General features: G+C 51.8%; 1 protein-coding gene across 2 annotated transcripts in view; it reads right to left on the reverse strand.

Annotated features, from left to right (window-relative positions):
* Positions 1–1377: 1377 nt before the first annotated feature.
* The window catches only part of LOC144808341 (NXPE family member 1-like), a 157424-nt gene continuing 145933 nt past the window's right edge, over positions 1378–12868 (reverse strand). Inside the window, exons 6-8 of one of the 2 annotated variants that reach the window (XR_013606852.1) lie at positions 3337–3888; positions 2173–2774; positions 1378–2027 (exon numbers count right to left, since the gene is read on the reverse strand). Coding sequence is in view for 1 of the 2 variants with exons in the window: in XM_078673628.1 (XP_078529754.1) it covers positions 3353–3888 (536 nt within the window). In the remaining variant the exon portion in view is untranslated. Of the gene's footprint in view, positions 2775–3336; positions 3889–12868 lie in introns of both variants that reach the window. The other variant, XM_078673628.1, reaches the window with a different exon arrangement.

Below are 12868 nucleotides of genomic sequence, written 5' to 3' on the forward strand. Positions count from 1 at the left end.
GCCGAATGGATGAAGAACAGCCGACTGAAGCTGAACTCAGACAAAACAGAGGTCCTCATCATCGGATCCACCCCCTCAGCCTGGGACGACTCCTGGTGGCCAACGGCGCTGGGAACAGCACCAACACCTACCGACCACGCACGCAACCTGGGAATCATCCTCGACTCCTCCCTCTCCATGTCGAAGCAGGACAACGCTGTCTTCTCCTCCTGCTACAACACCCTCCGCATGTTATGCAGAATCTACAAGTGGATCCCCACCGAAACAAGAAAAACGATAACCCAGGCCCTCGTCAGTAGCAGGCTGGACTACGGCAATGCACTCTATGCAGCTATCCTGGCCAAACACCTACGACGATTGTAACTCATTCAAAATGCATCCGCCCGACTGATCTTCAACATCCCTCGCCACAGTCACATCACCCACCACCTGAAAAACCTACACTGGCTCCCCGTCAAAAAGAGGATCACCTTCAAGCTCCTCACCCACGCACACAAATCCCTCCACAACACCGGACCAGCCTACCTCAACGACCGACTCAGCTTCTACACCCCCACCCGACAGCTCCGCTCCGCCAGCCTTGCCCTCGCCGCTGTCCCCCGCATCCAACGTACAACCTCCGGCGGCAGATCCTTCTCCTTCCTCGCCGACAAGACCTGGAACACCATCCCCACCCACCTACGACTGACCCAGGACCTGCTCACCTTCAGAAGACTACTCAAGACATGGCTCTTTGAGCAGTAGCAGCACCCCCCACAGCGCCTTGAGACCCTCACGGGTAAGTAGTGCGCTCTATAAGTACTATGAATGATTGATTGGGAGGGCCTGGGGTGGTTGCCGGGGGTGTTGTGGCCCTCATGGGTATCGGAGCTGCATGATCATTGGCTCCATGGCATCTGTGGGTCTTCAGGGGTGGCTCTTGGCTGGGCCCCCTTTCATGCTGCAGGTAGTCATCCTGCTTCACATCAGCAGTAGGCAGGTGTTAATTCCCTGCTGCTACCGCGGCTTATCGCATGTTTTTGTTTCACTTTGCAGATCTGGCACTTCGTTGTGAAAGTGGTATTGTGGTTTTGTCATGTGTTTTTGCAAAGGGAACGCCTACTCTGCATCTCATTAGGGTTAGTTGGTGGTGTCCACCATGGAGATATATTTTGGGGCAGTTATCGTGGGAATACGGGCGATGTCTGCAGTTTGCACCAGCTTGTGAATGGGGTGTTAATTCTATCTCCACATTTGTTGCACTAGGGTGGGGATGAATCGGAGTTGAGTCCTTGTGAATATCCCCCTCAGATTCCCCAGGGAGTCATGGAAACAGGTCTTTCCCCTTTCGCTGTTTACTCATGCATGCCAAAGGTAGACACAAGAATGACACAAAGAGAGTTCACGAAACATTTATTGAAAACTATCATAGTCTTGCATGAAACATATATGCTGCCATACATGGGCAAATGATACAGAATAATATAACCAGCATTATGATCACAGTAAAAAGAATATTTATTCCAACCACTGTGGAACTATCCCCTCATGTATATCTAACCCTTCTCTGTGACCTTGGTGTCAGGGAAAATGTTATTTCCATGATCCCTGAGAGCATTGCACCCATACATCAATGCTACAGTTAGGCCCTCAGCCTGCTGTAGGTTGGCAATCCTTCTTGGCGAGATGGAAGGCACAGAGATGCATGTTTGAATCCATGATTGTCCCAGGACAGTCTCCACCTCTTGAATGCACCTCTCTGCCCATCAAGGGCACGATGCTTGTTTTATATATTATAAACAACCATGTTAGAAAATGCAGCCCTGAGAGGATGTTGGGCCCGATTCACAGAACTAACTTGAGACAAAATCCTAAACTTACTACCATTTTGGTATTCACAGGAGGCACTTACTCATTTCAGTATTTTCAGAAGTTAGGAGTCCTAACTTTAGGACTCCTAAATGCCTTCTTTGAATACCGAAAGTCTTAAAATTGGGATTTTTTGCAGTTTAGTATTAGTAAAGTTAAGGCTCCTAACTTTAGGACTCCTAAATGCCTTCTGTGAATACCGATAGTCTTAAAATTGGGATTTTTCTACTACTATACGGAGAAACATCCCAATTTTAGGACTTTCGGTATTCACAGAAGGCATTTAGGAGTCCTAAAGTTAGAACTCCTAACTTTTGTGAATACCGAAATGAGTACGTTCCTTCTGTGAATACCGAAATGAGTAAGTGCATTCTGTGAATACCAAAATGGTAGTAAGTTTAGGATTTTGTCTTAAGTTAGAGCTGTGAATCGGGCTCAATGTGTCTAGATGTTAGAAGCTTGTTGCTGAATGAACAATGAAAACAGTACATTATCATATCATGTATTCTGTCCAAACATGTACTAAATGTGCAGACTAAATCCAAAGACAAGCTAATGGATAAAAAGCAACACGTACAGCGTACACCTAGAATATGGCTGCAAAAGAAAATATACAATGTATAACTTTGCGATGCCGCGGCAGGCTAATAACATTTAAGACATGAAACCAAGAGAGAACCAAAGTAGATCCAAAAGGGAATCGCGATAGAACTCTGCTGCATGATGGTTATCCATAGGACAGCGACATGTTGACTCTGTAATGGACCAAAAGTCTTCACCAGAAAAATCGACAATAAATATAAATAATTTACACAAGGAACCAATGTTTTTGATCTCCTGGTTTTTGTTGTGTGCTCGTCCCTCATCCTTGTGTTATGTAAATTACAAAGTGGTCTAGGCACAATGTAAACATGTGCAGCCCGAGTCTTTGGGGCCCATTAGGATGTCTGGCGGATCGCCACCGCCATGTGGGCGGTGGCGATCCGCCAGACATCCTCACCCGGCCGTCACCCATTTCCCCCCGCCATATTACTATGGCGGGGGGGACCGCGGCGGACGGAAAGACCGTCCGCTGCTTTTCCACCCCGGTCGAAAAGGTTTAATATGGTGGCGGTGTCTATCAGACACCGCCAGCCATATTACAATGGGCCAAAACAGATGCCTTTCCGTGGCGGCAAAGGCAGGCGCTCTTCACTTCGAAGGCGAGGTGGGGGGTGCCTGTGGTACCCCCCTGCATTTGCATACACAATCCGGCATGCACCGCGCGGTGCCTGACGCTTTGTGTATGCAAATTCATACATGCATTTTTAGCATTGTGGTGGGCGGTGCTGAAAGCACCGCCCGCCACAATGTTAAAAATGCAGGATTCGCCCGCCACTGTGGCAGGCGCATCCTAATGGCCCCAACGGGACCACCGCCCTTATGGCGGGCGGTCTCATTATCCGATAGGATGGCGGGCGGACTAAGTCCGCCCGTCTTCCTAATGACCCCCCTTGTCTGTGTTTCAGCAGATGTATGCAAGGAATTGGTTGACTTCATTCTGGATGACCAGAGGCGGGGGATGCATATCATTCGAAGCGGCGGCTATAGTCATGTCCCACGCGTCCACAGTGGCAATGTTCAGATCCTTCAGCAGGTTGTTCAAGATTTTGTACTGAATGTAGCCATGGAAGTCACTCAGACATTCAAAATAAACTGGTTTAGAAGCAGTATTCTCAGTTTTGAGGACGATTTTTGTCTCCGGGCTTCTTAGAAGTAGTTTCTCTATGGCTTTGCGGACGCCGATCGCTCGCGCGATGTAGATGTGTAGAGGGAAGGCTCTGAAATGTGCCCCAAATGAAAGGGTGAGCACTGTTTGTTTATTCCCTCCAATATGATCAATATGTTCAGGGATAGCCTTGTCCTCCGCACATTTATGGAACTCTAGATACAGGAATGGAAGCCCATGGACTCGGAACTGGAGTTTGATGTTTCTGGAGGTGTCCACCCTTAGATGAGTCTTGAGCCATCCGTCGCCGTAGAGCTCAAGGTCCTTCAGATCTGAAATGTGAAAACAAGGCATTAATACAAGTTGGAACCTATAGACTGAAATTCCACCTGGAATGAGGAAACAAGGCCTTAGGCATTTAGAAAGAAAGATGCCTGAAGGAAGAAAACAAGTTGCTACAAATTATTAACTATGTGGAACTGAAGACTTTCGGAAAGTAGGAATTCAAGGCCTATCTATACTACTATAATAAAGGAAGAACTTTCAGCCTTTGAGGCGGGTAAACTCGGGAACCACAGCGCCAATCCACACACCCGATACGCCGTTGGAATCGACAGGGTGTGTAGATGGGTATAGGCTATATAAATTTTAAAACAAAATGTTATTTAAAAACTTTTAAGTAAAAAAAAAAGTAGTCCCTCCGAAGTAGCGCCGGCCGCAACGTGCGTGCTCACGTTAGGAGTGCGGGGAGGAGCGGCGTCCAGGAGCGCGACGAGGAGCGGCGGACATGGCGCGGGGAGGAGCGGTGACGTGAGGAGCAGCGGACAGGCCAGCGGCGGTGCGAGCAGCGGACAGGCGGGAGGAGCAGCGGCTCAGGTAAGGGGACCCATGTCGGGGCAGGCGGGGGTCGGGACAGGCGGGGGTCGGGGACCCATGTCGGGGCAGGAGGGGGTCGGGGCAGGCGGGGGCCAGGCCGGGCGGGGGCCCGGGCTGCTGCACAATGTCGGGGCGGGCAGGTGTCGGGGAAGCCTGTTGCACCCGGACAAGGTCGGGACGGGCTGCTAGTTAAATAATAAGTAATTTAAAGGGAATTTTATGCAGTGATACCTACCAGACTTCTGCCTTTTCTAAGCACTGCCAGTAATAGATGTTATCATCACTTGAGTTATGGCATTTTACTTATCTACCTACAGAAGGAAGGAATTCAGAGACTGCTTTCCTAGGATTCTAATTCATGACCTCGGGCATGCTGCATTTTGTCAGCAGCAATTGCTCAGCTCACTGAGCTATACTGTCAGATTGTGACATCATTATAATCTATATTTTCAATTATTATTTGCTTGAAATAAACATCTGTGTGTGATACACAGAGGTTAATAAGCATAATACAGGTCAGAGATTGGGAAGCATAGCCCTGAAGGATGTGTCTTTCTCTAGTCCCCGCATAGGTTTCTATAAGTCACATTGGGATACTTTGTGCAAACAGCAATAATCGATTCCGAAATCACGAGCTATTCGTTAAGTCCTATTCAAATAACTGGGAGTTCAGAGAGTCTGATCGAGCAGCCAACACAGAACCCACTCCCACCAATCACACCTTTTGCCCTCACACAGCAATGGCCTTCGTGGACCATGTGAGAGAATAGCAGTAACTACTTCACACCCTTTTATAAACCATGTGCCTTCACCTGGCCATGCTCAATCATGAGCAGGGCTATGACTAGCCCTGCTCATTATCCCTCAGCCCTGGGCACTCATTCAGCCACCAAACTATGATATCTCATGAACATGAGAGAAAAAGCACGTACCCTCTTTTACATCAAGGAACACTGTCCGAACTATAGCAAGGGCGATATCGCCGCTTTAGCGGGACTTTTTCTGGCGAAAGCGGCGATATTTCTATCGCCCTACTAGCAAGCTGTCGCTAACAGCAGTTAGGTACAGCTTGTAGGTGATAGCGAGCGGTTTGGGGCCCGCTTTGCATGTCAGCGATATTTATCGCTAATGACATGCAAAGTGGCCGTACCGAACCTGTTAGCCACTGAAAGCAGTCGCCAACACAGCTATCGCCTATTAGCAAGGCAGGCGAAGCGCGGTTATCGCCAAAACCTAACGCCTGCTCAGTCCACTTCTTAACCTGTACATCCAATGGGAGGTGGATATTCAGGTTAAGTCCCCATTAGCGATGATGCCTGAATAGCGCTGGGGGCTTATGTATGAGAGCCCTGCATCACTTTTGCACCACATGAAGTGGTACATACGTGACGCGGGCCTCTCATTTCGATTGATGATGCCACTCAAAGCCGCCCTGCGTGGCCTTGAGTGGCCTCATGAATCATGAGTGAGGCAACGCAACGCAATCGGCATCTCCTTACTCTGTTCCTGCAAGGCATTCCATGTGCATTGCGGCGGGTTTTCTCACGCATCACCCATGGAATGTAAACCTGTCCCGGATTTACAAAATCATGTCAATCTGGGGAAGAGACAAAAGCCGTACATACGAAGGTGAGGCGTAACCAGGAAAAATATGTTTCTTTATCCTCACTTGTTCCTCTTTCTATGATTCCTGAATGACGCACACACAAAAAAAGAGGATTGCACCTCTTGGGATTATTATTGAGCAGAAAGGTGCCCCTTCCTGCACATAAACAATCCTCCCAGCTCAGAGAGAAAGGACAGGAAGGGAAACATCCTTTACAACGCAACTGTTACAACGAAGTGCCTTTACGACGCACCCACTACAACGCAACTTTTACAACGAATTGCGCTGAGGGGCGCTCTAGGATAGGGAAAAGTTTCCAACACCTTCCCTACTATCCACGGGGACTGGAGTTGGAATAGTAAATTAAACTATTCCACTATCCAGCGCCCCCCAACGCAAGTCGTTGTAACGACTTGCGTTGTAAAACTTGCATCGTAAAGGCATGCGTTGTAATAGCATGCATTGTAACGTCATACATCCGGACAGGAAGGCACCAATATTGGTTAAATCCAGTGCATTCCTGCTCTTCACTTTGGTATGGGGCAGTGAAGCAGTAATCCCGTAAATAAGCCCCAGAGTTTCTGGTTGTCAGAGGTAGGCACCCTGTCCAAGCAGGAACCACAATCTCAGTCAGGGCAAGTCAGATAAACACTAAATAAGAACACAGGCTCACCCTCTGGTAGCCTGGCACACAGCATTCAGGCTAATCTAAAGAGGCAATGCGTACATTATTTGTGCAACAAAACACACTGTAACACAATGAAAATTCCCCCAAAAAGAATCCACACTAGTTTTACAAAAACAGAAAATATTTTTTTAAGAAGTCAAGAACAGATGAACACAAATCCAATAAGTACATGTCGAGTTATTCATTTTTAAAGATTACAAAGTGTTATAGCACTTAGAAGCAATATGCGCAATTGGGGGTTATCTGATCACCTGAACCGGGGCAAGTCAACAGTTCAGGCCAACCACGATGGAGCACAGGCCGTATATAGGAGCCACTCAGGCCTGGTGAACAGAGTACCTTGATCCTGGACAAAACAGCGCGATGCGGGCCCAGTTGAGCAATGCATCGATGTCGATTCCGCAGTGGTGGTGATGTACCGGTTCTGAAGATGAAGCGCCACAGCTAAGGGGCATTGGTTCCAATGCAACGTGCTGGGTTTCTCCATGCAGTCAAGGGATGTGTCGATCTCTCCACACTGCAGGGGTGGCGATGCGCAGTTCTGATGTGTTGAGTTCTGGAGGCGATGTACTGGTTGTAAGTGCGATGCGCAGATCCTAGTCCTGTAACCGGGTCGATGCGCCAGTACTGCTTCAAGCAGAATGGAGATGCATCGATTCCTCTGGTGGAAGTATCTGCATCCACTTCCAGTAAACCAGGCACAGGAGCAGGTGTATAGACTTTGACAGCCCTGAGTCTCACTCGGGGTGACAAATGCAAAAAGAACAATTGGTGGACAGAATGCAGAACACTGTCGTACATTCACCCCAGTACAGAGATCTGGGCCTAAATCCATCGTTTGTTTTACTCACCATGCCATTCCAATTTGGACCCAGCCATATGCAAATCAGTCTTGACTGTGTGCCCAATGGCAAACCTGCCAGGACAGGTCACCCCTGGACTGGAAACAAGCATCCTAGGGCCGGTTTCAGGCTTTCAGCCCTCATCCGCCAGGATAGCTTGACTCCAGTGGCATGGAGAGAACAGGACCCACGTCTGGGCATACCCGTCCCTCTCGTGGTGACAAATACAAAAAGAACAATTAATGGACAGAATGCAGAACAATGTCGTACATTCACCCCAGTACAAAGATCTGGGCCTAAATCCATCGTTTTTATGCTCACTATGACATTCCAATTTGGACCCAGCTGTAGGAGAGTAGGATCTGCTTACAATGCTTACCGCCACTTTTTGCTGGTGTTTCACTGTTTCTCGACTTTAGTCTGGCTGGGGCCCTGCTAACCAGGACCCCAGCCTAGCTGCTTCCTCTCTAAGATGATTGCATGTACTTTAGGTGCACTCCAGTTTGGGTACTGGGGTGCCCTTATGAGTCCCTAGTATATGGTACCTTAGGTACTAAGGGCATAGGTACCCCCGAGGCCTACCAGTGGCTGCAGCATGTATTATGCCACCCCTGGGAAGCCTCTCAAAATGATACCACAGGTCTGCTTCTGCAGCCTGGGTAAGGCGGTGCCTGCACCCCTTACTAAGATATAGGCTACTTATATCTACCTTTAATCACTGACACATGTAAACCTGTAAGTCACTCCTATGGCAGGTCTTGCCAATCCTGAAGGCAGAGTGCTTGGTTTTGTGTGAGAGGGTGCCCATGCATGAGCAGGACCCCGCTGCAGCTTTCGGAATCTATTAGCTGAAGCTGTTCTGTGATGCAGCCAGACCATATACTCTTAAGTGCATTATAAACTTGTGGTAAATGTTAACTTCGGTATGGATCCATCGAAACATATCGTGTTTGGTGTCGAACACTTTGGAATCCTACCCCCCCTGCCAGTCCTGGCAGCGGGGGTAGACTTCCATCCTTCTAGAGGGAGAGACATGTACACACTGGTCTGAACGGTAATAGTTTAAAAGAACTCTAACATCACAAAATGGATGCTGCAGCCACAGACACGGGCCTGACCTCCTGCTGCTGGACGAAACTCCGGCAGGGGAGGCCTGGACAATTGGTTTCCTGTCACAGGGAGGTGTAACCACCTCCCAGACAGGCTTTAGTGTATTGGGACTGGGTAGGAGCATTCAGTGAATTCTTTTCAGACAGTGCTGGGGGCACAATTGATGTCCCTGTGCATATCCCAGTTCAAACTGGTTGCAAGGGCACTCAGCCCCTGTTCTGGCGCGAAACTGGACAAAGGGAATGGGTGTAACCACCCCTCTTCGCAGACCCTCACATAGGTGGGTCCCCAGAGTATGTCCAACCCCCTTTCTTAGTATAAGTATGGGACCCCAGTCCTTAAGACTTCAGACTACACCTGGGCGAAACTCTGCAACACATATCCTGGAACTTCGACATTCTACACGACTAGAAGATGGAAGAATCTCCCTTGGGGTCAAGGAGTGACTTCCCTGTTCAAACAGGCACCAACAAAGCATTTGCCGGTCTGCATCTTTGAAGCGCCCGCCAGACTCCAAAGTACCTGCAGCCCAAGAAGAGGATTTCCAGACTTCTCTAAGGCCGACACGAGACCACAGCAAAGCTGAGACCCATAGCCTGAATGAGTGACGTGGAACCAGAACTCCTGACACCGTGCACATTTGCTAAGTGCATTGACTTCCCGAGCTTTCCTGAAGTTGCGCTTTGTAGCCCAAGCCCTGAGCATCATCTGCACTGAAGATTGTGGGCCTACACTCAACGAGAGTTCCGTGGGCTTGCTTCTTGCATTTCAATCAATCAATCATAACATTTGTATAGCGCACTACTCACCCGGAAGGGTCTCAAGGCGCTTGGGGAGGGGTCTGCTACTGCTCGAACAGCCAGGTCTTGAGTTGCCTCCTGAAGGCGAGGTGGTCCTGGGTCAGCCGAAGGTGGATGGGGAGGGAGTTCCATGTCTTGGCTGCCAGGTAAGAGAAGGATCTTCCTCTGGCGGTGGCTCTTCGGATGCGTGGTACGGCGGCGAGGGCGAGGCTTGTAGAACGTAGCTGGCGGGTGGGCGTGTAGAAGGTCAGGCGGTCGTTGAGGTACTTGGGGCCCAGGTCGTGGAGAGACTTGTGTGCGTGGGTGAGGAGCCTGAAAGTGATCCTCTTGTCGACGGGGAGCCAGTGCAGGTCCCTCAGGTGGCCGGAGATGTGGCTGCATCGGGGGATGTCCAGGATGAGTCGGGCGGAGGCGTTCTGGATGCGCTGGAGTATTTTCTGTAGCTTGGCTGTGGTTCCGGCGTAGAGGGCGTTTCCGTAGTCCAGTCGGCTGGTGACGAGTGCCTGGGTGACAGTCTTCCTGGTCTCAGTCAGGATCCTTCGGAAGATCTTGCGGAGCATGCGTAGGGTGTTGAAGCGTGATGAGGAGACGGCGTTGACTTGTCTGGTCATCGAGAGGGAGGAGTCCAGGATGAAGCCCAGGTTGCGTGCGTGGTCTGTTGGCTTGGGGGTGGTGCCCAGGGTGGGGGGCCACCAGGAGTCGTCCCAGGCGGAGGGTGATGGTCCCAGGATGAGGACTTCCGTCTTGTCTGAGTTCAGTTTCAGACGGCTGTTCTTCATCCACTCGACGACGTCTTTCATCCCTTCGTGTAGGCAGGTTCTGGCGGTGGCGGGGTCTCTGGTGAGGGACAGGATCAGCTGGGTGTCGTCAGCGTAGGAGATGATGTTGAGGTTGTGTTGGCGTGCGATGGCTGCAAGAGGTCTCATGTAGACGTTGAAGAGGGTGGGGCTGAGTGATGATCCTTGCGGTACGCCGCAGATGACTTCGGTGGCCTCGGAACGAAACTGGGGGAGGCGGACTCTCTGTGTTCTTCCGGCGAGGAACGAAATGATCCACTCCAGTGCCTTCCCTTGGATACCGATGTCGCTGAGGCGTTGAGCTAGGGTGCGGTGGCAGACAGTGTCGAACGCTGCAGAGAGGTCCAAGAGGATGAGGGCCGCTGTTTCCCCGTTGTCGAGCAGGGTTCGATGTCGTCGGTGGCTGCGATGAGGGCGGTCTCGGTGCTGTGGTTGGCTCGGAAACCGGACTGCGAGGGGTCGAGGGATCCGTTCGTCTCGAGGAAGGCGGCAAGCTGTCTGTTGATGGTCTTCTCGATGACTTTGGCCGGAAAAGGGAGGAGCGAGATGGGGCGGAAGTTCTTGAGATCGGTGGGGTCCGCTGTAGGTTTCTTCAGTAGGGCGCTGAGCTCGGCATGCTTCCAGCTCTCGGGGAAGGTGGCGGTGTTGAAGGAGGTGTTGATGATGTCCCAGAGTTGGGGTGCGATGGTGGAGTCGGCCTTGTTGAAGACGTGGTGGGGGCAGGGGTCGGTTGGAGATCCAGAATGGATGGTGTTCATCGTGCGGGCTGTCTCTTCGGTGGTTACCGTGGTCCAGGTGCAGAGGGTGGCAGTGGGGGCGTTGGTTCGACGGTTGGGTACGTGGTTGGTGCACCGAAGCTGTTGTGGATGTCGGTGATCTTGCGGTGGAAGAACGAGGCGAGAGAGTCGCAGAGATCTTGTGAAGGAGTGATGTCGTTGTTGCCGGTGCTGGGGTTGGAGAACTCCTTGACGATGCTGAAGAGTTCCTTGCTGTCGTGGGCGTTGTTGTCCAGTCGTTCCTTCAGTTCTGTTTTCTTGGTGGTGCGGATAAGCTGGTGGTGCTTGCGGGCGGCGTGTTTGAGGGCTGTCATGTTGTCTGCGGTCTGGTCGAGGAGCCAGGCTTTCTTGGAGTCCTTGAGTTCGTCGGTGAACCAGGAGGTTTTCTTGCTTCTAGGTCTGCTGGGAGGGTTCTTCAGTGGCGCGAGGTCATCGGCGCAGGCGGTCAGCCACTGTGTGAAGTCGCGGGCTGCTTGGTTGGGGTCCGTTGTGCTGGTGGGAGGTTATGGCTGAGGGAGGTGGTGAGCTGTTCTGTGGTGGTCTTGCTCCAGCTCCTGCGAGGAACCTGTTGTGGGTGGTGGTGGGTCGTGGTTCTTCTGAAGCTGAAGTGGACGCAGCTGTGGTCGGTCCAGTGAAGTCCGGTGGAGTGGCTGAAGGTGATGTGCTTGCTGGATGAGAAGACGGGGTCAAGTGTGTGGCCGGCGTAGTGGGTGGGGGTGTTGACCAGTTGCTTGAGTCCGAGGTTGGCGAGGTTGTCCAGCAGGGCGGCGGTGTTGTGGTCCTTGTTGTTCTCCGGGTGGAAGTTGAGGTCCCCTAGGAGGAAGTAGTCAGCGGAGGGGAGGGCGTGCGGGCTGATGAAGTCCGTGATGTCTTCGCTGAATTGTGTGCGTGGTCCCGGGGGTCTGTAGATGAGGGTGCCTCTGAGGGTCGTCTTTGGGTCGGTGTGTATCTGGAAGTGGAGGTGCTCGGCGGCGGAGAAGGTGTCGTTGGAGTCGGTCGTGATGCGGATGGTGTTCTTGTGTACGATGGCGACGCCTCCTCCAGTCTGGTTCATGCGGTCCCTCCGGGTGATCTTGTATCCGTCCGGGATGGCGATGGCGATGTCGGGCGCAGAGGAGGCGTTCATCCAGGTTTCTGTTAGGAAGGCGACGTCTGGTGAAGTTGTGTCGAGCAGGTTCCAAAGTTCGATGGTGTGTCTGTGGACGGATCGGGTGTTGAGCAGGATGCACTTGAGGTGATTGTTGCTGGTGCTCGGCTTGGCGGATGCGGTGCAGGTCCGGGGGCAGGTGAACTTGCAGGCTTGGCAGGTGAAGGGTCCGTTGGTGCGTCTCGGGGCGGCTCGGTAGCAGGCACGATTGCGGTCGGGTTTGAGTGCGATGAGGGTGGCGGCATCGTAGGTCCGTCGTGTGGGATGGCAACGTCGGGGGCCAGGGGTCCTGGCACTGGGCGCGGTCCTGGTGCGGACGGACGCAGACGGGCTTGCCTTTGGTGCGCCTTCGGCGCACAATCGGCCGCCAGCTGCGCGTGAACGCTGCGCGTACGCGTGCACTCCGCCATAAATGGCAAAGTGGGAGGGAGGAGCAGCTGGGAGGCGGGAGCGGGGCGGCCAATGGGGGGGATACAGAAAAGAAAGGGGCGGGGCCGCAGGCGAGCAGCGGTGGGGAGCGGGGAGAGGGCGGGAATGCGGCAGGGGGCACAAATACGCTAAACAGAGGCAGCGACGAGAAGCAAAGGCAAGCTACAAAGCAAAACTCTACAGTGGGAGATACTAGACACGAAACAGAGGCAGAAGCGATAACATGCAACAGAGGCAAAAA

This window comes from Lissotriton helveticus, chromosome 1_1 (assembly GCF_964261635.1).
Source record: "Lissotriton helveticus chromosome 1_1, aLisHel1.1, whole genome shotgun sequence".
NCBI classification, from domain to species: Eukaryota; Metazoa; Chordata; class Amphibia; order Caudata; family Salamandridae; genus Lissotriton; species Lissotriton helveticus.